Source organism: Neolamprologus multifasciatus, chromosome 15, assembly GCF_963576455.1.
Source record: "Neolamprologus multifasciatus chromosome 15, fNeoMul1.2, whole genome shotgun sequence".
In the NCBI taxonomy this organism is placed as follows: Eukaryota; Metazoa; Chordata; class Actinopteri; order Cichliformes; family Cichlidae; genus Neolamprologus; species Neolamprologus multifasciatus.
The window spans coordinates 39,267,146-39,293,339 of NC_140453.1; the positions used below are offsets into that span (position 1 = coordinate 39,267,146).

The 26,194-nt window shown below is 39.1% G+C and overlaps 1 protein-coding gene and 1 long non-coding RNA gene across 3 annotated transcripts in view; both read left to right on the forward strand.

Annotated features, from left to right (window-relative positions):
- The first annotated feature begins 1,034 nt into the window (after nucleotides 1-1,034).
- cdk19 (cyclin dependent kinase 19) overlaps nucleotides 1,035-26,194 on the forward strand; it is a 66,437-nt gene continuing 41,277 nt past the window's right edge. Inside the window, exons 1-2 of one of the 2 annotated variants that reach the window (XM_085134215.1) lie at nucleotides 1,035-1,318; nucleotides 6,783-6,858. In XM_085134215.1, the coding sequence (XP_084990341.1) occupies nucleotides 1,191-1,318; nucleotides 6,783-6,858 (204 nt within the window). In that variant the 5' untranslated portion in view covers nucleotides 1,035-1,190. The remainder of the gene's footprint in view (nucleotides 1,319-6,782; nucleotides 6,859-26,194) is intronic. The other variant, XM_085134214.1, reaches the window with a different exon arrangement.
- On the forward strand, nucleotides 18,947-25,679 carry LOC146502746 (uncharacterized). The gene is made up of 2 exons (XR_014869616.1): nucleotides 18,947-19,441; nucleotides 20,690-25,679. It is a non-coding gene; the product is annotated as an uncharacterized LOC146502746 (long non-coding RNA).

Here is a 26,194-nt window from a genome sequence, read left to right on the forward strand (position 1 = left end):
CGTTTTAGCAAAAGAGTGTACTCATAGAAGGAAAACAGGTGAAAGAAATCCCAAAGGATAATAAAAATCTACTGTATGTGTTACAGGACTTACTTGTCTCATCTCATTGTGTTCCGGGCAGTGGGAACTCACACATACAATTGTCACCCAATAGAAGGACAGTAATTAAGTATGAATCACATACATATGACATGACGTCACTCATCTACATATACAGGTGTGTGTGCATGTCAAAAACCTATCGATTATTATAGAAGGCAAGGGTCTTCCATCATGTTGTTTTGTTTTTTCATAACCTTTATTTATGGAAGACATTTCATATGTTTACCACTAACTGCACTAAACAATTTTCTTGTTTTTTTTTTTTTTTTGGCTGACTGTAGTTCACAAAAGTAAAAAATGAATCTAAATCTCAAAAGAAAACTGTGTCTTAAAAAGAGATGAAGCGACCTACTTAGATGCTTATCAGAAAAAACATCAGCTAAAATAACAGTTAAGAAGTTGGAAAACTCATATTATCCCCCGAAAAAACAACCCCAGAAACACCCAGGATGTTTGCACATATTCTTAAGTTACACATAGCACTTGATATCTTTAAACAATTTATAATAGGTCCCATACCCTTCGGATCACATTGAGTTTGGTGGGAAGTGGTCACTCTAATTATATTAAATGAATACACTGCATATGTACACAGTTGTTCAGCTTTTGCAATACCATTATTATTACGACCATTAAATAATAATAATAATAATAATAATAATAATAATAATAATAATAATAATAATAATAATAATAATCCAGATAACGAGGATCCGTTTAGCTCATTTATTTATTCATCTTACGTGACGTTAAAAAAAGGTAACCTCAAACCACCGACGGCCGCATTTTTGAAGAGCTTTCATGAGTACGCAAAGTGCAACGAACAGCAGCGAGAAACGCGGGTTGTAGTTTGCCATAGCTTGTGTGACAACGCGGCAAACTGCGGCGCCTGCTCATAAGAACTACCATACCCAGCGAGCCACGCGCGCCAATTAGAAACGTCAACGAGCCAGTGAACATTAAGCGGAGCAGACCAAAATCCCAAACAAGGAAATGGTGGGGGAATAAAACGACCAGATTATTTAATTAATGCATGTTATAATTAATATTTTATTTTATTGTAAATTAAGGCGTATTTATGGGTTAAAATGGATTACGACTTCAAAACAAAGCTGGCGGCGGAGAGAGAGAGAGTAGAAGATCTGTTCGAATATGAAGGTTGCAAAGTGGGTCGAGGCACCTACGGGCACGTTTATAAAGCTAAGCGCAAAGACGGGTAAGATAACCGTGAACGTTATTGTGTATGCTGACATAAAACTGACCGCGGGATGCATTTTGTGAACACACGCCTCGGTTATGTGCTGAACGGGGCGTTCGATTTGAAGCTCCCCGAAGCGATAGCCCGTGTCTCTGTGTTTTTGTTTTCATGTAACGCACTCACTCGCCAACGGTCCCCCCCCCCCTCCTCCGTCCCCAACCTCAGAGCTCCCCCCTTTCCTCCTCCTCCTCCTCCCCAACACCCCCAAACAACAATGTAAAGCCGCGGTGCTGTTTATTTTCTGACAAGTGTCCTGTCGGCGGTCGCAGCAAAGGTAGCTTCTATCGTATTCTATCGTCACTTCGCGCAATAGTGACACCTGAGCGGCTTTTCTTGGCCCCGCTTTCAGCATCGTGGAGTGCCAAACTTTTTTTCTCCCTCTTTCTGACACATTGTTTTCTCTCTGCCATTTGCTGCTTACACTCACTGACAAGCATATGACAGCGTGTGACCACGATGTATATATCAGCAACAGAAAGCAGGACAGATACGTTCTCACATTTCTGCTCTGCTGTGCCAACGGTGTCACTGTTCCTTATGCAAACTGGCAAAATCCCAGTCCAAAAAAGTGGCAGAATCTGGCCAGTGCGCTTCCTATTTGAATATTACAAGTTTCATTTGTACGATAGCCAAAAGGTTAATCACTCTGATCTAAAAATTACATCCAAGAAAAGCAGCGTTAACCAAGGGCACAGTGCATTAAGAGCTGATTTTGCTGCCCCCGTCTTCCAAATGCTTTGTCATAAAGTTTTCTCGAAATCTGAGATGGAGAAACTAATTTTAAGCATTAGATGAACTTATTATACAGATGGCCCAATTTGACTTCTTCCCATGTATTACTCGTTTTAGAATAGGATAGAGTAGAATGCCTTTATTGTCACCATACAGTTGTACAGTGAGATAAAGAGCATGTATAAAAATGTACAAATATACAATCCGGTGTAAGAAGAAAAAAGTAAATATGTAAATAAATTGTTTTTTTCGAGTCATGGCAGAGGGCTGCCTCTCCTTGAGCCTGGTTCTGGTTTCTTCCTGTTAAAAGGGAGTTTTTCCCCCACTTTTTACTCAAAGGGGGTCATTTGATTTTTGGGTATTTTTTCTATATTACTGTGGGGTCTTTAATCTTACAATATAACACATCTTGGGGTGACTGATGTTGTGATTTGGTGCTATATACATAAAATGGAATGGAATGGAATTGTCAGTGTTGTTATAGCAAAGCTAAGCACTGTTTTATTACCAGTAGGAACAGTATCACTCCAATTAGATCCAACCTAAAAGGAGTGTCACAGGGAACATCTAGCTTTTCCACATTTATAATAGCCATTATTAAGTCAATATTCATAACTGGTTAAGAATACCAGTTACTAAGAAGTAGGGTTAGTGAAGTTGGGCTAGCTGGTATATAATGATGTGCTACACGATCGCTAGCAACACAGCTATGTTAGCATTACGTAAATACAGTGAAGCTGGAGGATGAATGCTAACTTTTTTCCACTTAATAGCATCCTGCCAAGCAATTGCATGGCAGGATGCTGTAAACAGACCAAACTTCAGTCAGGAGAACAACTGAGATAATCCATCTACAATATGAGGTTAGTCATTAATATACTGCAACAACATGGGAATAGAGCAGCTGCGAGAGAATTCAGCACTAATGAATCAATGGTACGGAAGTGGAGGAAGCAAGAAGAATGAGTTGAGTAAAATTTGACGGTTTTGTTTTGCTTAATGCGCCTTATAATCCGGTGCGCCTTATGTATGAAAACAGACACGTTCATCAACAGTGCGCTTTATAATCCGGTGAGCCATAAGGTCTGAAAAATAAATGTATCCAGGCCCAAGACGAGAACTTAAAATATAGAATGTGGTCATTGTTTCTGTTCTTGACAGAGCTGTCTCATTCAGAAATTTGACAGACAGTTGGCTTTGACCCTCAGAGGATGCAAGGCCCTGAGAATAAAGAGCGTTATAAATTCCCAGAAATGTTAATGCTTAGCAAAGCCTCCTTTTCCCAGTACCTAAAATGTTACTCATAACTTACCCCAGTTTTGCAGCAGAATTTAAAGTAATGCATAATTTTCATTGTTTGCTGCTTTCTCAACTTAAGAAAGCTTAAGGAGCCTAAGGGGCCTTGTTGTCATGTGAAAATGCTGTGTCTTGGAAGTATAAAGATCCAGTTTTGCTTTTTTTTTTTTACAAGTGGAACACGTCCCACCAACAGCTCAGTGTGTCTTAATAACTACATTATAGATAGTTATATCAGTGATGGATGCATGTTTTTACAGTAACATAAAGTTAGTCCTGGAAGGAATTCATGGTGGATGTATGGGTCAAGAAGTCATTGAAATTTCTTTTAACCGTGACTGTTGGATAAACAGCATCAAAAGCAAAGTTTTGTTAATTTCTTTATAGCTATTTTTAGGGCTTTATCTGTCTTGCTTCCGGTCAGCTCCTGTTAGTTGTATCAGTGGGTTCATTACAAGTATCCTGTATGGCTTTTGAGAACAGAGCACTAGTTGGTACAATCTGTTGTGGGTGTACTGTGACAATGTTCTATGAAATCACAGCAGTTCAGGTCCAAAGAAAACTTTGTTCAAACATTACCAGTGCTGATTTTCTCTGACTTGTGTATGTGTGTATTTTAAGGGTGTTATTATCTGCTAAGAGCCAGTCACCAGGGCACCAGACCGCAGCTCCAAATTTTGAGGAAGACGTGAACCGTAGAGACATTATGGCAGAGGCAGACAGAGCTGGCTCGCGCACACCATCACAAGACCTGTGCGCTGGCCTGAAGGGGCCTGAGCAGATAAGCCAACACTCGCCCTGTGGGTGTTGTGGGGCAATGTATCGCCAATTTGAAAAGGATTGATAGTCAGTGGTGTGTCTCCTCAGAGTGCTCTGGGCCTGCTTCATAGAAACCAAAATAACAATCACTTCAGGGATTGTTACGAATATAATAAAATATTACAGTTTGCATATTCTCAAAAAAGCCATTAAAAATAGAATGTAGTGATTTTTCAAATCACATTGAATACAGAATCCAACATAGAATTATGATATTTACACTGAGACATTTTGCTCTTTCATGAAGAAAACGTTCATTTTTAATTTCATGGATGTGTCTCACAAAATCACTGTATGGGCCAAGGAGCTCCAGAGATCACTGTCTGTGAACATAGTCCACCGTGCGATCTAGAAATACAGGTTAAAGGTCTGTCATACAAAAATGTATCCATATGTGAACACGGTGCAGAAATGCAAATAATAATAGTTAGTGTAAAACTGTGACTCTTTCTTTGACTGCCTACGGTAGATCTGACAGTGCCTGTTTGGGCTGTGAATAACTGATATTTATTGAATTTACTGCTGATGTGCCACATGGCTTAAACCCTCCTGCTTTGGAGAGGATGCATATACTGTATGGATATATGCGCATATATTTAAGACACTCAGAAAAAAGACAACGACCAACTTGAAGAAACAACCACAACACCGGCCAGTTACCATGGATAACACTGAGTAGGGTGTCTCATTAGTAACGTCTAGCAGACAGATCATGAGGGACACACCCTAGTTTGTTTTTTTTTTAAACTCTTGATCAAACGTTTTCAGAATTAAAATTTTTTGTCAAATTGCCAAATACACTCGATAGTTACAGTTACTTTTGCTTATCAAGTCAACACAAATGTTTTAGTTAGGACAGAAAAAAGCATGTGGAATAATTTAGCTAACAGGGGTGGGGTTACAAAAAACTATTCAGCATAGTATTGCGATATTTTGTATGGCAATAATCTATTAAATAGGGATGCCAAATATCAGTGTTATGAATGAATTAAAATACTCTGGGAGTACTACAAAGAAGAGGTTTCATCTCATGCACAACCATCCAATTTAATGTAAGTTTGTTTGACTAATGTTACGTTACATTAAATTGGCTCAACTGAAAAACCATCAGACACTGGACACAGTTATTCAGAGCAAGCCAATGGCTCAGTCACACACATGCTAGAACAAAATTGGTGGCTTTTTTCACAATGTGATAACACACTTGTCATTGTTGAAAGATACAACAAAATTTCATTTGGTGACCAGCAACCAATGGTAATGGTTTTCCAAAGCTTGAGGTTGTTGCACCTTTACCACCACCTTTGAATAGACTGTGACATTGACAGTTTTTTGAAGTCATAATTTGCACTTTAAATGTCGATAATGTTATTAAAAAAGGTTACAAATAACAATAGTCTTGTATTGTGAGTGAAGTGTTGTGATAATATTGTATATTGGGATATCTGGTAATCCTCACCTCTATTAGCAAACATTCATAATTAGTACTGCAAGCACAGAGGGCACTATGGGCACTACATAGACTACAGAAGACGCACACAGTAGAAATAAACACTATATATGTTAATAGTGTAATGTGTTTAAGTGGGGCTTCCTTAATCTATAAAACAGTGAACCTGTTTCATAATCACTTTCATCTTCTGACATAAAATTGAAATTTCAAGCATATAGATTTGGGTCTACAGTGTTTGGATCCATCTTTATATGTCAAGCTCTGTAAGTTTGTCCTGGTTTGCATTACGGAGTGGATAAACTGTTTTATTGAGTAAATTGATTATATTAATGTGCAATTTTTTTATAGACTAAAGGATTAAATGTTTGAGCTGTTTTGAGCATCTGTGCAGCTGAATTAGTATTAGAGATGTGTGCCTGAGAGCTCCAGTTAATCCGTGACCATCTCCAATGCAAATTAGGCTGAAAAGTGTTTGATATTACCACCACGAGGACCTCTTTGATCTGTGCAGGCTGCTCACTGAATGAAGTTGTTATTGGACACTGTCCACTGAATGTGTTTACATTTTAATCATGCCTCTTTGCTTATTGTAAACAGACTTATGAATCCTTTTAGCCCTTATTTTCTCCACTGCTCTGTGTTCAGGCTGGGCTTCCTTAACCGGAACTCTGCTTATCTCAAATAATCAATATTGGTCTGCTGAAAGTGCTCGGCCCTGCGGGCTCACATTTCACTTATTAACTGATTTTCATGCTCAAATTTGATGCACAACGGCAAATGACTACCTTGCAAAAAGAGGAAAATTGCCAACTGAGAGCTGTGGAAGTGTCAGTGTGTAGTTCGAGTTTTCGTCCCTGCATCAAGGGGAATTTCACTGGGGGCACTTATCCAGACCTAGGGAGCACTCCTGCAGGGAACTAATGGATCTTTGCTGCCAAAAGCTATCACTAATAACATGGATTCCTCTATGGCAGTTGTGGAACTTGACCCACAGAATGTTTTTTATGCCCTCTGCTGTCCTCATCCTCCTTGCAAAACACCCCCTTTACTAATCAAACCCTCAAAAAGCCTTTTTGTTGGCCATCTTCTAATATTCTTCATTTTCTCTTTTTCTCACCACAGGAAAGATGAGAAGGAGTATGCACTGAAACAAATAGAAGGCACTGGAATATCAATGTCTGCCTGCAGGGAAATTGCTGTAAGTTACTGTTTTCATTACTAAGGCCTTACATGACCATGTTGTTCTCAGGCTCTTTAACCTCTTAACACCCACTAAGTCATTGCTTAGTATAAATGTTAATGTCAAGGATATTTTTGTTTTAGACACTTGCTAAATAGGCTAATTTTCAGAAACTAGAAGATGTTACATTTCGCATGGAGTTCAATACATTCATTTTGGCAACACGGTTGTTATGCCAAGATTGTGTCCGTTTGGTCTACCTTACAATATAAAGTGCCTTGAGGCGACTGTTGTTGTGATTTGGCGCTATATAAATAAAATTGAATTGAATTGGTTAATCCAAATAGACGTCCATTTTTTATCATAGACGAAACTTGTGAAAAACCCTAACCCTAAATGGGTTGCCAGCGACCTGGTAGATGTCGAGATGACTTCATTTGCTGCAGAGATAAACATCAACAAATATCACAAAATCCTGTAAAGACTTTTACTGAATATTTTCAAGCAGACTCTTTAGTCTGGATGTTTCTTTTAGCGTTATATATAGAATAGTATCAGAGTTTGTCCAAGATGAGGATTTTAAGTGATTAGCTTTGAAGTTCTTAATGGGAGAACAGATACATGCTCCTTTGTAGTTTTGAGTCTAGTTCCCTACAGGGAACAGGTACAGTCTGCTACTAAAACACAGAGTAAAGTTAGTAAAGGGGCAACCCACGGCTGCTAAAATTAAAATGAATGTAGCGTTGTTTTGCTTCATGTCTGTTGAATGAAACTTGGCAGAGATGCAGCTCAGGATATTCAGAACAGATTCATTATAATCAGAATCGCTGACAGATTTAGTAGGTTTTAAAAAGGTCAAAGAAATAAAGTAAAATAAAATATTTTATCTGAAAAGTCTCCTGAGTTGTTCTAATCCATACAGCCCAAGGATGGTCATATTGATCATTTCGTTTTGAAGCTGTTAATGAACTGGGGCATGTTTTTCAAGTAGAAAGGAAATGTAATAGAATATAGTTCAAGTGGGTAAGTGATGACATTGATGGTAGCACTGGTACTGTTTCCACAAACGTACTGCCTGCACACATAAAACCATGAGAAGCATTTTCTCTTCTCATAAAGAATGTTTTTAACACTTCATTAGATATATTTAACAGCGTTTTTCACCCTTTTACTTGTGACGTAAACTTAAAATGGCAAAATTTCAGTAGATAAAGTATCATATTATATTTAACGGGTCAGACTGATGCTGTAACTACTAGAGATGGCACGATACCACTTTTTTATGTCCGATACCGATACCGATATCATAAATTTGGATATCTGCCGATACCGATATGAATCCGATATAGTGTGTTTTTTAATCAACAAAACGTTTTTTTAATATCTTGCTGCATTTTGTATAAGTTTATACTCAAGTTTAAATAAATAACAACACTAAAGCTATTCTGTTATACCTGTATGTAAAAAATACACTGCGTCCAAAATATGTCATAGTTCAGCAACACTGATCAATCTAATAAAGTTAAACCTGCTCCATCCTCCCTATTCTGGTATTTTAAAGAGTACTTAGAAGAAATTTTAAGCAACCTAACTAATAGGGTTGCAAACTCCCAGCAAAAAAAAAAAAAAATAGGGAACCACCCTCTTCCTCATGATGCTTAATCGATGTAATCAAATTTAATTTGATGCAGGGGGAAAATGCACAAAAATAAATTATTTTTCAAGAATAATTAAATAGATTCAACATCTTTCTTCAACAGAATTGCAGACTGCACAGATGGTATCTTCCCAAAGGAAAAAGTACTATAGCTTACTAGGGTATATTAGACTTAACAGTTACTATATACAGTAATGGACTTCTATATATTTTACACAAGATTAAAACTTTGGGTGTAAGAATCAGATAATTATTTATTAAAAACTAGACATTTTAAATGAGAATAAGAAAGAAAAGTATGTCTTTGTGCCCCCTTTTCCCTGTTCATGCCCTATCGGCCCCCCTGGCTAAACTTTGCTAGATCCGCCCCTGCACAATTACCAGCCGTCAGCTACGTAGAAAAAGATCCTGGTGTAGAAAGTAATATTAAATAAATTCTAACAACAGCTTATCAAGCTTAAACCTGCTGCTGTTGTTCAGCCGCTGGTTTCCTCTTTCTGGTGAGAAGTGGGCCAAAAACTAAGAAGAGAGACGGACTCGCGACAGAAAAGCCGATCAGCTGATCATTAAGCAGTTTCACCCGATTGAAGCAGCAGGAGAGAGAGAGAGAGAGAGAGGCAGTCGCTCCAGGTATGGTTGTTAAGCTTAACGTGGGAATGATTTACAGACATTCAGAGATGAACTTACACACTTGCTTTACTTCTCTCTGGGAAAACGTCCTCATAGATGAAATGCTAGTTTGCTAGCAAGGCTACAAATACACACAGCCGCTCTATCACGTGATGCACACTGCTGCTACGTGCTACGGTTATGAGCCGAGTTACCCCGCGTAGCAAGTTTTGTGAGGTGCTTTTTTGATATTTAATGGATCGGATTACATTTTTTATTTCTCGCCGATATCCGATCCAGTAATTTGGGTCAGTATCGGACCGATACCGATACGTAATATCGGATCGGTCCATCTCTAGTAACTACCTGTGGTTTGTACACCTTAATATATCTTGTACAATTTAAAAAGGTGCAGAATTGATTAATTTAAGTTTTTATCGACTTGATTTTCTACAGCTTACTCAAGGATTTTTATTCTTATCTTATTTTCTCCTCACTGCCATGCCACTGATAAAGAGGCCATGTGCAGAATAATATTTTACTGAATATAATAAATGCTTTTTTTTTATCCCTCAGCAGTAAAAGGCTGATGGGTTATTGTGGTCACCCTGCGGCTGTTTGTGAATGTGATAACTCAAGATTGAAGCAACATAGACGTTTCAAATTTATACCATAGGTGTATCTACTCTCCACCACATGATCACCACGATCATGATCAAGGCTGCAATAGAAAAACATCAGTGTTGCATGTATAAAGTAAAAAGAAAACAACTTGTACCTTCTTATCAAAAATGTTCTAACTCATTGTCAGATTCTCTTCCCCCCATCATGTGAGCAATATGGGAGTGCCACTCTCTCTGACTTAAAAAGAAGCTGCAGTGTACATTTACTGAATGACAAAACACTGTCATTTGGATAGTTTACAATATTTCTGCATAAAGCTTCACATAATAGATGTGTTTATTTATTTTTATAATCACTTTGTAAGATTTGGTAGCCAGCTGTCACGTTTGACTCTGTCAGGTCAGTAGAGGGGACGTCGTGTTGCTTGAGTGCAAGTCAGTATGTCACTCAGCAAGTCCTGCCGATAGACACAGAATGTGGCCAGACAGGCTGGTGAGCTGTTATGTAAAGGTCTCTGGTTTCATGTATAACATGGTCAGCTGGAGGGGAGCTGAGCACTGTATATTGTAAACACAGTAAGTGACTCTGCACCAGCATATCCATCAGTAATGACCAAACTCAGTGTAGTTTCCATGCCCCTTTGCCACCCAGTAACATTTAAACTCACTCAGCAACATGTTGCATGTTCTCAGTTCCTCTTTTTGCCTGTGATGTAGTGGGTGGTGTGTACATTTTTGATATATAATATAACACTACACTAAATGAAAGTGAGATTTCTACTAAGACATGTCGACTGTACATAAAAGCTCAAAAAGTCCACTTGATTTACAGTTTTTCTCCATTGGTTTGGCTCATTTCTTTAAACAGAAATTACATTCTCAAAACTCTAAGATCATTTGGCAAAACACTTACAGTTTAGCACAACACTATAGCTCACCTGCAAAAGCTCATATCTCTTCCAAAACTGTTCACTCAGGCTTCAATCTAAATCCCTTTCTCATTTAAACAGTCAGTGTCTCCAAAATGGCAAAGATCCTTCTCAATAGCTTTGGCTCATTTCTCGACACAGATCGGACAGTCTCATCATTCTTGGTGCTTTTGTCAAAATAAACCTGGATGGTTGATCACAACAACATGGTCCACCTGCAAAAGCTCATATCTCCCCTAAAACAGTTCACTCATGTGTCAAAACTACATTTCTTTCTAATCTGAATAGTCAGTGCCCCCAAAATGCATCGTCCCTTTGGCATTGTGTGAGTACTGCCATACAAAATGTTTAGATGTTTTGTCACTATGGCAGAGGACCAACAATATGCAACAGAAAAGAGTAGCCTCCAAGGTTTGACATCACAGACTGCACTCACACTACCAAGGAAATGATAACCATTTTTTATTCACACGCAAAAGAAAGTTTCATACATATGTAAAAAGAAAATGTACATTACAGTAGTAAATTGTATGAACACAAAATCAAAAAACAAGGACTTATTCAGTGGTCGCTGTACTCATTCTCCCGCTGCACAGTGACTGGAATACTTCTCTAAACTGTATAAATTATGTAATTCCATAGTTTACAGTAATTTGTTCAATATATTTCTTGTCATATTTAGTATCAAAACATTCCACTAGTCCTCTCCACCTGCTAGTATAGACCTACCACTGTAGGCAGATGCACACAAAATCTCCACAGTAAGTTATACATTTTTTGCCTCACACACAGTGCCCTGTCCTATACAACATATAATTCCATCATAGATTACATAGAGTACATACCTGTTTTCCCTGCGAAAGGTTTGGATGATGGAGGAGACTGTAGAGCGAGACACATTAGGCTGAACTCGACGACCTGCCTCTGCCATTGTGAGGCCATGGTTTATGACATGGTCTATAATTGTGGCCCGAATTTCATTCGGGACAGCACAGTGTCTTCGCGCTCCTCTTCCCCCTATTCCTCCACCACGCATTCTCAGTCCTCCTCCTCCTCCTCCTCTTCCTTGAGGAAGAACTTCCCCTTGTCTGTTTGCTTGGCCTTGTCTATCCATGTTCAGAGATTGGACTGGCTCTGGTCAAGCTCTATATATCTGTGTTTGGCAGCACACAATCATGGAACACACCTGTATGTGACACTCCCCCTTTGTTAGTCTAGTTTCACCTGACTGTCAATGACTGTCATCAATTTATCAAATATTCAAAGAAGTTCATATTTGGTATTCATGGTATTATGTTCTTGACCAATTTTGACAATTGAACAGACGGTTGTGCATGCGAGTACTTATACAATGAAATCATGCTGACATATTTTGGAGAGAATGATCATTAGACTGAGAATCAACTAATCACTTTAGATCAACAAGATCTATTCATTTGGAAAATGTGCTACATGTGGGCTAACTGTATAACTGTAGGCTACTTGTACTTAATCATTTGCAAAGATGCACTGAGACAATTGAGACATGTACTGAGGCATTTGCCATTTGATAAAATGAATGAGAAATGTTATTCTGTTGTGAACATTTGCCAAGAGGTTTGGAGGTTTGTCCAAGTTATTTTGAGAATGTAATTTCTGTTTCAAGAAATGAGCCAAACCAATGGAGAAAAACTGTAAATGACGTGCAGTATTATTACACTGAGCTTTTCTTTATAAAAAAAAAAAAAAAAAAAAAAAAAGCTTGGACACGCAGCAAAGGGCTGCAGGGTGGATTCGAACCCAGGACGGCAGCAGTTTGTGAATGTGATAACTCAAGATTGAAGCAACATAGACGTTTAGTATGTGGTTTTCACTCTATAGCATGGCGTGGAGATTTTGGACCTTGGTTCCACTGCATTTTACTCATCTGTCAACATAGAACAGGTTTTACTGTATATCTACTGGATATACAGTCTTCTGAAAAAATAGAGTGAGATTATTTTAAAAATGAATGGTTCTCTTTCCCAGATGCGTGTCACGGGTTGCCGGGGCAAGTGAATTTAACAAAGGACCCAAGATGCGGATATGCAGTGAAGTGAGAGGGCTTTATTGACACAGAACCCCAGTGATAATAAACAAAAGGAGAGTGTGGCGAAAAAACAAACTTAGACATAAACTACACTGGGAAAACTAAAACCTAAACAACAAACCTGAACACGAGAGAAAGCGACTTGCAGGGAGAATTCATAGGATGCCGGCGGAATATTCACAGACAAGAAAACACCAAATAACACAGACGAACCAGCAACAGGCAGGAGAACACACAGGGCTTAAATACACACAGCAGTAATCAGGGGATGGGAGACAGGAGGGAAGCACACCTGGGTGAAATCACAACTGACGAGGTAGGGGAAACGTAAATTGAACACACTCACATAAGACAAGGACCTTCAGAATAAAACAGGAAACTAACAGACACACAGAACCAGACAAGACACTGAACTGAACAGACAGACTCACAAGCAGACACAGTGACACCATAGACAGACAGAGGGAACACAGAGAAGTGGGAGCAGGCAGGCACAAAACAAAACCCTAACGAATGGCAAACCGAACCCAAAGACATAACAGAATAAACAAGAACACAGAATATTATAAAGAAACACAAAACACTGAGTCGTCAGACTCAGGACCATGACAATGTGCTTGCTCTTAATTTTTCAAGGTAGTCAGCAGATGGTCTCTGCTCTATACTGTGTTCCTAGACTATTTAAAAGTAGAATGGGAGGTAGAGCTTTCAGCTTTCAGGCCCCTCTTCTGTGGAACCAGCTTCCAGTTTGGATTCAGTACACTGGAACCCTCTCTACTTTTAAGATTTGGCCTAGAACTTTCTTCTTTGATTAAGTATATAGTTACGGTTGGATCAGATGACCCTGAATCCTCCCTTAGTATTTTGCAGAACTTCCTGAGTTAATTAGCCTCTGTCAGATTTTTGATATACAGTAAAACATCTCTGGCTACATGAATGTGTTGAAGCAGTGAGTCTCAAAAATTTGATGTACTGGCATTACTCCACAATGTCACCTGTGCAAGTTAAAGTAGTTACTAATCTTTGTCATTTTGGAAACTGCTGTAGAGCTTTTATATAGAACTTAAACCCTCTCATACTGGTTCAAGGATTATGGTGCCAACCTGGTGTCATCTTCCTGGCCCTGGCACTGATTTTTTAGAAAAAAAGACAGAAGGACAGCCATGCAACAGATATGAAAAACAAAAAGTACCTAGAAAAAGTAAAATAAGTTTTTTTTTAGGTGATCTAGCAATAGCTGTCTATTGATGACTGTCTGCAGCTTTGGTTGGTTGTCGGTGGGTTGGATATGTAGAGGTCTGTGACCTAAATCCTACTGTGGAGGCTTCACTGTCTGTGTCCTCAACTATTTATCAGTTTTTTATCATTTATTTGCCCTATATGTATTGTCCTCTTCAGTAGTAAAAACTGCTTTTAAAAATATTCTTTCTTAAACATACCTCTAAAAATACCCCTAAAATATATTTTAGGGGTTCCAACCAGCAATGAAGAATTGTTGGTCCTTTGCTAACTTAACATCTGTAGAACATTAGAAGTGATTAAGAAGCCTAACCACCATTATCAGTCCCTTAAACCCCTGTAGAAGAGGAGATCTATTAGAATTAGAACTCTAGAATTAGAATTGAACTGGGCAACTATGTTTCAGCATTTCATTTCCAAATCATAATTCTTGCACGTGGGTGTATGAATTTTCCAGCTGCAGACATGGCCTCAGATTTGGAGGTACTGATTCTCTTTCACACTCAGCTGCGAACCGCTACAGTGCGAGCTGGAGGCCATCACCCGATGAAGCCAACAGAACCATATAATTTGCAAAAAGCAGAGATGAGATTCTGAGACCACCCGAGTGGAAGCCTTTCGCCACTCGGCTACGCTTAGAAATTCTGTCCATAAAAATTACGAAGAGAATCGCTGACAAAGGGCAGCCCTGGCAGAGCCCATCTCCCACTGGGAACGAGTCCGACTTGTTGCCGGCTATGCAGACCAAGCTCTTGCAATGGTTGTATAAGGATTGAATGGCCTGTAGCAATGGGCCATACACCCCACACTCCCAAAGCACTTCCCACAGGACACTTCGAGGGACACGGTTGAATACCTTCTCCAAGACCACAAAACACATGTAGACTGGTTGGGCAAACTCCCAGGTACCCTCGAGAGGATAAAGAGCTGGTCCAGTGTTCCACAACCGTGACGGAAACCGTATTGTTACTCCTGTATCCGAGGGTCTACTAACGGACGGACTCTCCTTTCCAGGACCCTGGCATAGACTTTCCCAGGGAGGCTGAGCCATAAATTAAACATAAATTATCACACATGTAATTTGTCATTTTGAAAAATTTGAAGCACATGCAAAATTATATACTGAATATGGTGAACTGTGGTTTTTGGGGACTATTGATGGAAGAAAAAGAAGACCTGTTCAAGAGACAGCCTTCAGCACGGCACAGAAACATTGCTATATTTGAGGCTATGGTGATCTTGTTCCTTACTGTTTGCGTACTGTATGTGTAAGTGGTTTACTGGCAATCTGTTGGATGATAAAAAATGAAGACCCACTTATTTTAAGACTGTGCACAAGCTCTCTTGGTAGAGCAGGTCCCAGTTGTTAAGTTCTGATTTTACATTTTCAGGGTCCCTTGTTTTTTTTTAGATAGTTTGGTTAAGCAAAAGCCAGTTGTATTTCTCTCTGTCTGTCCTCTCACAGCCTGTCAGTTTCTGCCTTTCAGCAGGTGTCAGATTGCATGCCTGCTCAACAATCTCTCTTTCCGGTCCTGATTGTAGTTTTGTAGTTAAACAGGGTGTGGAGCAGTGAGTCACATCCTTGGAATAGTCAAATTGTGATTTTGATGCGTAGTGATGATTGATGAGTCACACCTCTCTGGTCAACAATACACATTGACGTGTGTGAAACGGGTGTTGTTAGAAATTTGGTTGGACCATTCTTTTACTTGCAGAACTGGCTGCTCACGGAGATCTGACTGGGTGTCATGTTTCATTCACAAGTGGAGCTTAGTGGGTTAAAAGGATACAGTTGCGTTGCTTTGTCTTTCAAGCTTTGGAAGAACAATCATCCCTTTCATAACTACTCCTCCTCTGATGATAAAATTGCTCTGTTTTTTGATATCTGGAAAATTAAAAATAGGATATATCCTTTTGTCACAGCATTCTTTTCCAGAATAATTAGATCAGACCATAACAGTCTCCGTCTCCTGGGGCGAAACATTGCTAGGCTGCCTTTGCTTTTCTTACAGTGATAATGATTAATTTTAACAAGTAATTATTTTCCAACATTTTCTACAATAGTTCTGTGCTGCAGTGAACAGTTTTGGAAAACTGAACGTTAGGGTTTTGAAAGAGTTCAAGAGCGTGGACTATGAAACTTGGCTGGTTGTTTGTTCAGTGGATTTAAACCATTACAAGTATTATGCAAATGATCTGTGTGTTTTGCACTTGTACTTCAGATCTCTTTAATTCGAGGGGAGAAATCTTTAAAGTGATTAAAGGGGCGATCAGACAAAAGCTAACACAGTGTCTTTGGGTGGTTAGTTTAAGAATGTTATCTTTGGAATGGGTATAATAGGCATTCTGTTATTTTTAGCTCATCTGGCCAAATACCAATGAGCTTATGCTATAGACTTTCATTCTGTCGTCTCTCTGTCGGTTAATCCACTATTCAAAAGCATTGCTACTCCTCCATAAACATTGGTTATAATTTTGGGAAACTTGCAGACAGTGACCAACTAATGGGTTGTACTCCAATCTACTTTTAACTTTTTAATCAAATATTAATTATTGCATTTTTAGAATGTGAGGGTCTTTTGTCAAAGCAAAGTTGTTTGTCAATGCCAGAGTAACTGCTGTATTGAGGCTGGACTTGCCATATATTGATGCATGGTTAATTTTGTTGTGATGGGCCTTTTTCTTTAAATCCAAACCACATAGAATAAACACACACTGGAGAGTACAGAGTTCTCAAATGGGACATGAACCACAGTCCGCTGTCCAGAAATATTATTTTTTTGTAATTTGTTTGAACATTGTGTAGCTTAGGGCTGCTCAATTAATCGAATTTTAATCTCGATTATGATCCGGGCTTTCAACGATCATTAAAAATGACTGAGCCGATTATTAGCCCCTCCCCCGTGCTTTACTCTCGCGCTGCTCTGTGTGACAAATCGAGTGCACCTCTCTGCATTTCAAGCACGTGTCACAACAATTAAGAGCAGCGGTCCCCAACCTTTTTTGCGCCACGGACTGGTTTATGCCCGACAATATTTTCACGGACCGGCCTTTAAGGTGTCGCGGATAAATACAACAAAATAAAACTAGTACCGGTACAGAAAAAAATTAAATTTATTCATAACACACGTGAAAAGACCAAGGAAAACCGAGTAAACAATAAAAACAATAACAAAATAACGCTGAAAACCGATAAAAACCCTGAAAACTATACATCTCACACCTGAGCCTCAACTCTCGTGGCCCGGTACCAAACGACTCACGGAACGGTACCGGTCCGAGGCCCGGGGGTTGGGGGCCGCTGATTAAGAGGACCCGAGGGAAGCTCGGAAAGCAAAGCAGAAGTTATTTGGAGAGGAGAGTGACTGCTGTTGGTTGAAAAGAGGTAAAAAAAACTTCAGTGGTGTGGAAACATTATGGGTTCGCGGAGTCAGACGTGGATCAAGTAGACATAGTGTGTAAACTTTGCTACAGTGTCGTAGCTGCACCACAGAGCAACACTGCAAAGTTCACTAAACATAGATGTTTACATTTTTCATTTATTTTTTATATTGCAAACATTTGCACTGTTATCAGTATTTGCACACTATTTCATATTATTTTTTGACAATCTTTAAAGTCATTATTCAATACATTGTTATTGTTAAATAAATATCGTCAAATAATCGAGATCTCAATTTCAGTGAAAATAATCGTGATTATCATTTTTGCCATAATCGAGCAGCCCTAGTGTAGCTCTCTAAACACAACTTTTCACAATTCAGTAAAATGTCAGTGAAGAAAAGCCTTCTCCTAATTGAAACAACAGCTTGGTTACCATACAGATGTCTGGTAGGCCTTTGATCAATGGAAAATCACTGAGTGGGCAAATACAAATAGTCTTTGTTCAAACCAAATTTAGATGGTCATCCAATTTTGGTGAACCTATGTAAATTGTAGCCTCAGTTTCCTGTTCTTAGCTGACAGGAGTGAAACCATTGTGGCTCCCTGCTTGTATAGTCCATCTGCTTTAAGTGCTGTTTGTCATTCAGAGATACTCTTCCACATACCTCAGTTGTAACAAATGGTTTTTTGAGTTACTGTTCCCAGCCTATCAGTTTGAAGTAGTCTGGCTGTGATCTCTGGCATAAACAAGGCATAAACTGCTGCTCATGGGATTGTCACGGTCCTGGGTCATTTTGACCCAGCATTTTCAGTTCTTACATTCCTTTGTATTATGGTTTGGTATTCTGATCCTTTTGTTATGCTTTGTTTATTAGTATTATTCTATGTTCTTTGTGAGGGGTTAGTTCTTGGGTTGTGTCTCGTGTTTAGTATAGGTTCACTTCAGTGTCAAGTCGGTCTGTTTCTTGTTTCCTGTTTTATTGTGAAAGGCTGTGCCTCATGTCAGTGTGTCTAGCTTTGCTCCCCGTGTCTCGTTAGCCCAAACCCTCTCATCTGTGTCTCCCTCCTGTTTCTCATTCCTTGATGACTCCGTCAGTGTATTTAAGCCCAGTGTGTCCTTGTGTCAGTGTTGCGTCGTTAATGTCTACTCACCCTCAGTCTATGCGCTGTGTTTTGGGCCCTGATCATCTGCCTGTTAGTTTATATTTTCCCAATATAGTTTGTCCCCTATTCAATCTGCAACCTGCAAATAAAGCTCTTTATTTTGAGTTCAACTTCGCCTCACTGAATCCTGCATTTTGGGTCCTTCCTCCCTGCCTGCTGGTACACAGCCATGACAGAGATACTTTCTTTTTTGGGGGGTCATTCTCTGTAAACCCTATAGATGGTTGTGTGGGAAAATCCAAGTAGATCAACATCTCAACGACCATCCCACGTTCAACGGCGCTTAAATCACCTTTCTTCCCTCACGCTCAGTTTGAACTTAAGCAGGTCTTCTTCATTATGTCCACATGCACCGAGCTGCTGCAATTGGATGATTAGATAGTTGTGTTAACTACCAGTTGAAGAGGCATACCTAACAAAGTGGCTGGTGAGTGTCTATTTTTCCAACAGAATTCTCTTAACAGTTTTTGTTTAACCTTGTGTACATCATACCAATCATTTTCCATTTTTGCATTTTTTGCTCTGTAATACAACAACATTGACAATATTTTTTACCAGGCAGTGGACTTAAAGTTCAAAGGGTATAATAGGAAGTATAACAGAAATGATTACTTGGCTGTTAGTTCTCCAGCTGTTTGTGTCCGCAAAAGGGTATAATCAAGGGTTTAGTGGGGAGGTTCCTCTGCTTAACACTAAACAGTGGGAAAAACATTAAGAGCACAGTGAAACTCAATCAGCAGCATTGTTGTATGGAGCGTAGTGTCACATTCACTCTGTACAGAAGTGAGTGTAGCTCTTTCTTGAATTCTCTGGCATTTAAGTACCCCAAAAGTATACAAACCTGTCAATTATCGTTTTCTACACTTATGTTAATGTTATTAAATTGTTAGTATGTCAGAAGGTTCACAGAATAATGCTAATGCACACAGTGTCTGTGAAGGTTCTCAGTCATCCAGGTCATCGTAGTCAAAGGAGTGGAATCCTTCACTGCGCACATCAACGCTGTGGACAAAAACATCAAGTTCACCAGGGAAGACACAAAGGAAGTCTGTTTGCCTTTCCTGGACTGCGCTGTGCACATTGAAGAGAATGGCAACCTCAACATCGAAGTTTACCGGAAGCCCACACACACGGACCAGTACCTCCTGTTTGACTCCCATCACCCTCTGGAACACAAACTTGGAGTAATTAGGACCCTACACCACCGGGCAGAACATGTTCCCTCTAAGCCTGAAGGGAAAAAGAAGGAACACACACATGTAAAGGAAGCACTCAAAACGTGCAGCTATCCTAAATGGGCGTTTTTAAAGTCAGCAAAGAGGCACAGAAAAGAAGATCAGACACCAGCGAGGGAGGATAAGAAGGACAGACGCAACAACATTGTCATCCTCTATGTAGCCGGTGTATCAGAGAAACTCAGGAGGGTTTTCTCCAAGCATGACATCCCGGTGTACTTCAGACCCAGCAACACGCTCAGACAAAAACTGGTTCACCCGAAAGACAAAACGCCAAAACACAGACTTAACAATGTGGTGTATGCCGTACAGTGCAGCGAGGAATGCCCAGACCTCTACATTGGAGAGACCAAACAGCCACTTCACAAGCGCATGGCACAACACAGAAGAGCCACCTCCACAGGACAAGATTCAGCGGTCCATCTGCATCTTAAGGATAAAGGTCACTCTTTCAAGGATGCCAATGTTCACATTTTGGACAGAGAGGACAGATGGTTTGAAAGAGGAGTGAAAGAAGCATCTATGTCCACTGTGAGCGACCATCTTTGAACAGAGGCGGTGGTTTACGACACCAACTCTCTGCCATCTATAATCCAGTTTTGAGATCCCTCCCCAGACGCCTTAACGCCCACTCACATCCTGGGCCATCTGACCTCAGGAATTCGCATGATAAGGTGGGGCCAGGTTTCACAATAAACTCACCCGAAACTCTGGCTGATTGGGACCCACACCCAGTTCCACACCTTGGCTCAGGCGATTAGAGGATCATCAGGGGTTTTGTCCCTCCGTGGGGGGCACTCCCACTAGGGTTATATCTGGGACTCCCCACCTTTTGACCTTAGAACTGAAGAAGCTTCTCGGATGAGAGGTGAAACGTCTTCAAGTAACTTAAAGAAGTCCAGACGCTTTTCTTTGCAAGCTCCTTTGGCTAATGCACACAGTTTCTGTTTGTTATCAAGCCTTTTTTTAAGCCATGCAACAAAATGTATTGAAACAACCTTATTACCAGAAGATTTATATTGAGTTGTCCACAAGTTTGATCAGATCTTATGTATTTATTTTTTGTGGTTATCTGAATAATAGTGCAGTCATATGGTCTAACGTAGGTATATGTTAGACTGTAGACTGTAAGTAGTAGGATGTAAGTCACATTTATTTCTCAGCAGGACAAGCCTCACATCACTTGTCTACTAAATGTTGCACCATAAATTTGTCTTGCTTAAAATATTTGAGAGTTTCCCAGCAGAACAAAGGGGTCTTTGTGCCTTCCAACCCACCACCTCGCTTGGTTTAGCAAACGGTGCACTTCATTAACTAGCACGCTGCATGAAGTTGAATTGAGACAGGAAGGGAGGAGACAGCTTGGCTTAGCTGCAAAATGTTTTTGGTTTTGGAGCAATAATGAGCATGATCTTTTTGGTCTTTTCATGTCGATGTACAAGTTTTGGATTGGATTGTTTTGACTGGTTGAATTTATCCTCAGAAAAATATTATACAGTTAGGTTTGCTTCGTTTGAAATCCACTGTGACATTTTTGCTCATTTCTAAGTCAGATTCCCTATTGTAAAATAAACCCTGTTTATATAGCTAGAGTGAAACATCTTACAGCTGTTCGTGCTCTCTGTGCTATGATAGCAGCTGGTGTGCTTCTGTTGCTGTGTGGTATAAACGGTATACAGTACAGCCTCTGTCAATTCAAAGGTTTTACAGATCATAACATTATTTTTTTATTACTTAGTTTTTAATAAAGGTTTTACATATTTTTACAACAGAAAAGGAAAACAACAAACAACCAAAAACAACAATAACAAAACAAGCAGTTGACTGGAAAGCACAGCTTTTTCCCACAAAGCAATTCTGGCAGTGAGAACATGACTTTATATTCATGAATTGACAGCACATCTACAGATGTAAGAGCAGCTTAGGAGAGGCATGCAGAAGTTTATATAGATGTGAGTAGGCACAAACAGGAGAAAGAAAAAATAAATTAAATTAAAAAAACAAAACAAAAACCAAAACAACATTCTAATTTTGGATATATTTCAACCACTTGTCCCATCTTGTGGTATAAATATTAGCTTGCAGCCTTAACAAAAAGGTAAGTTTTTCCATTTTATGAATCTCCTCAACAACGCTCAACCAGTCGTCCAGAACAGGGGGGTCAGTACAGAGCCACTTACGAGTAATTGCTTTTTTTGCAGCAGCAGCAAGAATCTTCAGGAGATATTTGTCATTGCTTGTTAATTGAATGTGGTTCCTTAGATTTAGTTCTTTCACTAACTCAAACCAGATAAGCAATGTAAAAGATGCGAAAGGGTTCAGTTGTTTCTGGTAGGCTGTTGCCAACTTCTGATCTCCTATCAAGGCTTGTATTGGAATGACCCCACACATATTCTCAATGTCTTTCCATTGGGCCCCATAAGTGTCATCACACCATTGTATAATTATTTTGAGTTGAGCAGCAAGGTAGTAATCTCTGAGACTTGGGAGGGAGAAGCCGCCTTTCTCTTTATGGATTAATAATGTGCTATATTTAATTCTAGGTTTCCGCCCCCTCCAAACAGATCATAACATTATTAAAATTAGGTACCTATAACCTCAGATGAACAACTGAACGTGGCAGATTACATGGTGTAATTTTGTGTTTAACAAAAATTCTTCCCTGGTAAGTCTGCTGCCCCAGTGACCTGCCCCAGATAAGTGGAAGGAAACAGAAATTAAGACAAAATGCAGAAGTAGAACAACCTTACTGCTTCCATAGGAATTAAGAAAATAAAAGCAACCATGTTCTGTTAATCAAATGCCCTTGATTAACTGAATCTCCGCATGAGCGCCTATATAAAAGCAGAAGTTTTAGCAGTTTGCAGTTTTGGAGAATTCAGGTGTGCTCTAATATGATTGGAAGCAGGAAAGACAGACATGATGCAGCTGTTGTTGTGCATCATTCTTGGAAGCATTATAAAGCCATTCCCAAACAACAGGAAGTCCATCATTCTGCACTGAGAAAGATCATTCACACATCAAAAACGCTCAAGACAGTTACCAATCTTCTCAAAAGTAGTCATCCCAGAAAAGTCACCCGAGTGCTGGACTGTGCAAATCTCAAAGAAACGGCAATAATTGGTGGTATTTGTCATGTGTAATATATAATGTTTTGTTGTTCATCACAGGTTCTGTTTATTTTGGTAAGAACTAGAGCCGGTTTTATTATGTCCTAATGTTACAGAGGGTGAATTTACTTACCATTACTGTACAAAGGAACTGAATAAATTGACTGTACATATAGGATCCAACTTTGCCAGTTTGGATTGGATCAATATCCAATTCAGTTATTAGTTTAGAACTTCCCTTACTTCCCCTGGAGTAGGACATAAAGTTTCTTATTTATATACTGTTAGTTTCATTGTAAACACTTTCTGAGCTAATGCTGGAAGTGGCATACTGTCACAGCTAGCTAATCCACATGAGATAACGAGTACCGGTACATGTTAACTAACAACATTGACAGTGTTTATAATGAAGAGAAATGTTTATAGCCTAAATGCTATAAGACTAATAAAACTATATTTTCTTGCTAAGAAATAAAATGCTTGCATCAGAGAGAAACATCAGATAAAGATCAGCTAAATTTACTAAATAAATAAATACGTTCTCCTGAGAAACCGGTTCTACAGTCTGGCCTTTTGTCTCAGAGACTGTTTCCGGATATGTCCACTACTTAGCATGAATGCCAAGTCTGCTTTCTGTTTCTATTCTGGATGGTGAGGTGAAAGTCAAAAATAATCCACTTAGGTGATGATGAAAACCTTCAGGAAATCAATATTTGAAGGAGTAAGCACAGCAGGTTCTGATGTAGATCAAGAAAGTGAAACCTGCAATTTTTAGTCCACGCTGGTTCTTTTCTTTAAGCATCGAGTTCCTACACTCAGCTCTACACAGGCCGCAGGTTGCATAACATGGCACACTAAGGTTCTACAGCTTTAAACCTGTGTGACATAAACAGTCTGTGTTTAGATAATGCTTGGGCAACCAGGGTAAATCTGCTGGTTGGCTGTCAGAGATGATCTCGCCTGTGTACGTTCAATTCAATAGGGTGGGGTTTATGGATGGAGGGAATGCAGGTGTAATGAAAAACAGGAACTTCTCTTTTTGCATGCAGCAGTGAACTCCAGACTGTCGGCTGCTGTGTTTGTTTTATTATTGAGAGAACCATTCTCTTATCACGCATTCTCTTGACTGTGTATAACAGGGTTGGGTCAGGTTTGTTTTTGAACTGTTTGAACAATATTATAATGCAAAACTACTATAAATGTCTCACTGAGAAATTCATATCTAATTAATATTTTAAGCATTATTTTAAGAACAAGTTGGCAGTTCTTGATGTATTTTTTCTGACATTTCATTTTGTGATGTCAGTTAGGTGACAGTTAGGTGAATGCCTAACATTGGGTTGCCAATGTTAGGCATTAGGTACACTGTAAAATCTAATTAGTTCCCAGAACTCAAAAAAATTAAGGAAACTCGTTGCCTCAAAAAAACTAAGTAAAGCTTACTTAAGATGACTTTTAGGACAAGTTATACATTGCAAGTCTGCAGTATTAAGAATAACTTGATATTTCTGACTGTACAATACTAATTGTTTACCTACTGACAAACATTTCAAGTTCAACTAAATGAAAAAACAATTTGTGGTAACCTGAATATGATTAAAAATAATTAACAACACTTTTTGTAATGATGTTAAAATGAGCCCAACTTTTATTTTCAAACACAACATAGTATAGCAAGTATAACAGCCAACATACAGGACACTGTTCTGCTGAACAACAAACAATTATATTGCCATCACTGTTATAATCTTACAATGAAAGAAAGTCTCAGATGTAATTATTCTGAAAATAAGTTTAGGCCTACCACAAGTTTGTTTTGTACTTACATTACTTATATAATCAAAATAAAATATTTGTTGTTATGTCACAAGTGCAGTTTCTGATTTAAACAACACATTTGTTTTTCATTCCAACACAGGAGCTGGAATGTTGTATTATTTTAAGGATGGCTTGTTTCCAGTCCAGGCATTACTGCCTGAATGACTATCATGGATTGAGGTGATCCAAATGTAGGTGCAGAAGAAAGTCCTTAACTTCCCTTAAGTACAGTGGCAGTGGATGTGGGTTGGAGATGCAATGAGCTTGAACCTGCAGGCGACCATCTTCACTGACCACACCATCTGTGAGGAGGACTCATCTCTCCTGGTGTCCTGCAAGCAAACAATCATATTTTTTGGAACATGAACTAAATAAATAAAATTGAATTGAATTGAATGAATTGAACTCAATTGCATTTGGTATAAAACAGACTCCAATTTAGACAATCTCAGGCTCACTCCCCATCGAAGAGGTGACATTCAATGTCCCAATTGTCAGTCTGGATAGCCGTGACCACCACCCAACACACAATGTCATGAAAGCATCATTTTAAAAAGGGCTATGCAAACATGGCCAATAACATTCATTCTAATGATGTGCAAAATGATTTGGGCACAAAACAAATTTTGCTGTTAGAAAACTTGCAGACTTCACTATATACAGTGTAGACCCTCTAAACTAAGTTTGGGGGATGTGATCTTTCAACAAATGCAGACCAAACTGTTGTTGTTTGTTTACTTACACAGCATGTCTTGTAGAATTAACTGGAGTCACCAACAACAGCATAGTGCAGTCATATCTCAAGTAGGGCAGGGCGATATGACCAAAAATATTTATCACGATATACATTTGAAAATTTGCGATAACGTCATAACTGACAATATAATTGACACTAGACAAAATACTTTACAACTCCACAACTTTATTAGTGCAAAAAACCCCATCAATGTATTTTCACTTAAACAAGCAGCTGTTTTTTATGTGCATTAAAGTTATATAAAAACGTAACAGTGCAAATTCCTTGCTGACAGTTTAACCAAAAGGCATTTCCAGTGGAAATTGGCCGACATATCCTCAGCATAACCATGTATAATATTCACAAAACTTAAAAAGAAGTTATACACACACAATACGGTAATATTATGTTGAACCACAGTACGTATCACTCCGCGAGGCGTCTGCCTACAATAGCCGTAATGCTCCGACAATTCATTAAGCGGTGTGGATTAGCAAAGTCGTACTAAAACATTTGACAGATTTTCGAGCGCCGTGTACCACATAATATCATTTCCAGGTCAGTAAACACAACCAGAATTCATACATAAGGCACACGGGATTATAAGGGGCACTGTCGATTTTCAAAAAAATCAAAGGATTGATTTTAAGTGTGCCGTATTTTCCAAACAACATGGTAATAACGACGGCCCGCTAGCATGCTCTACCAAAAATAATGCTTTGTTGTGTATCTGACTGACGAAAGCCAAACCAGTTCCACACCACTGAAGTTGCAGCATTTTT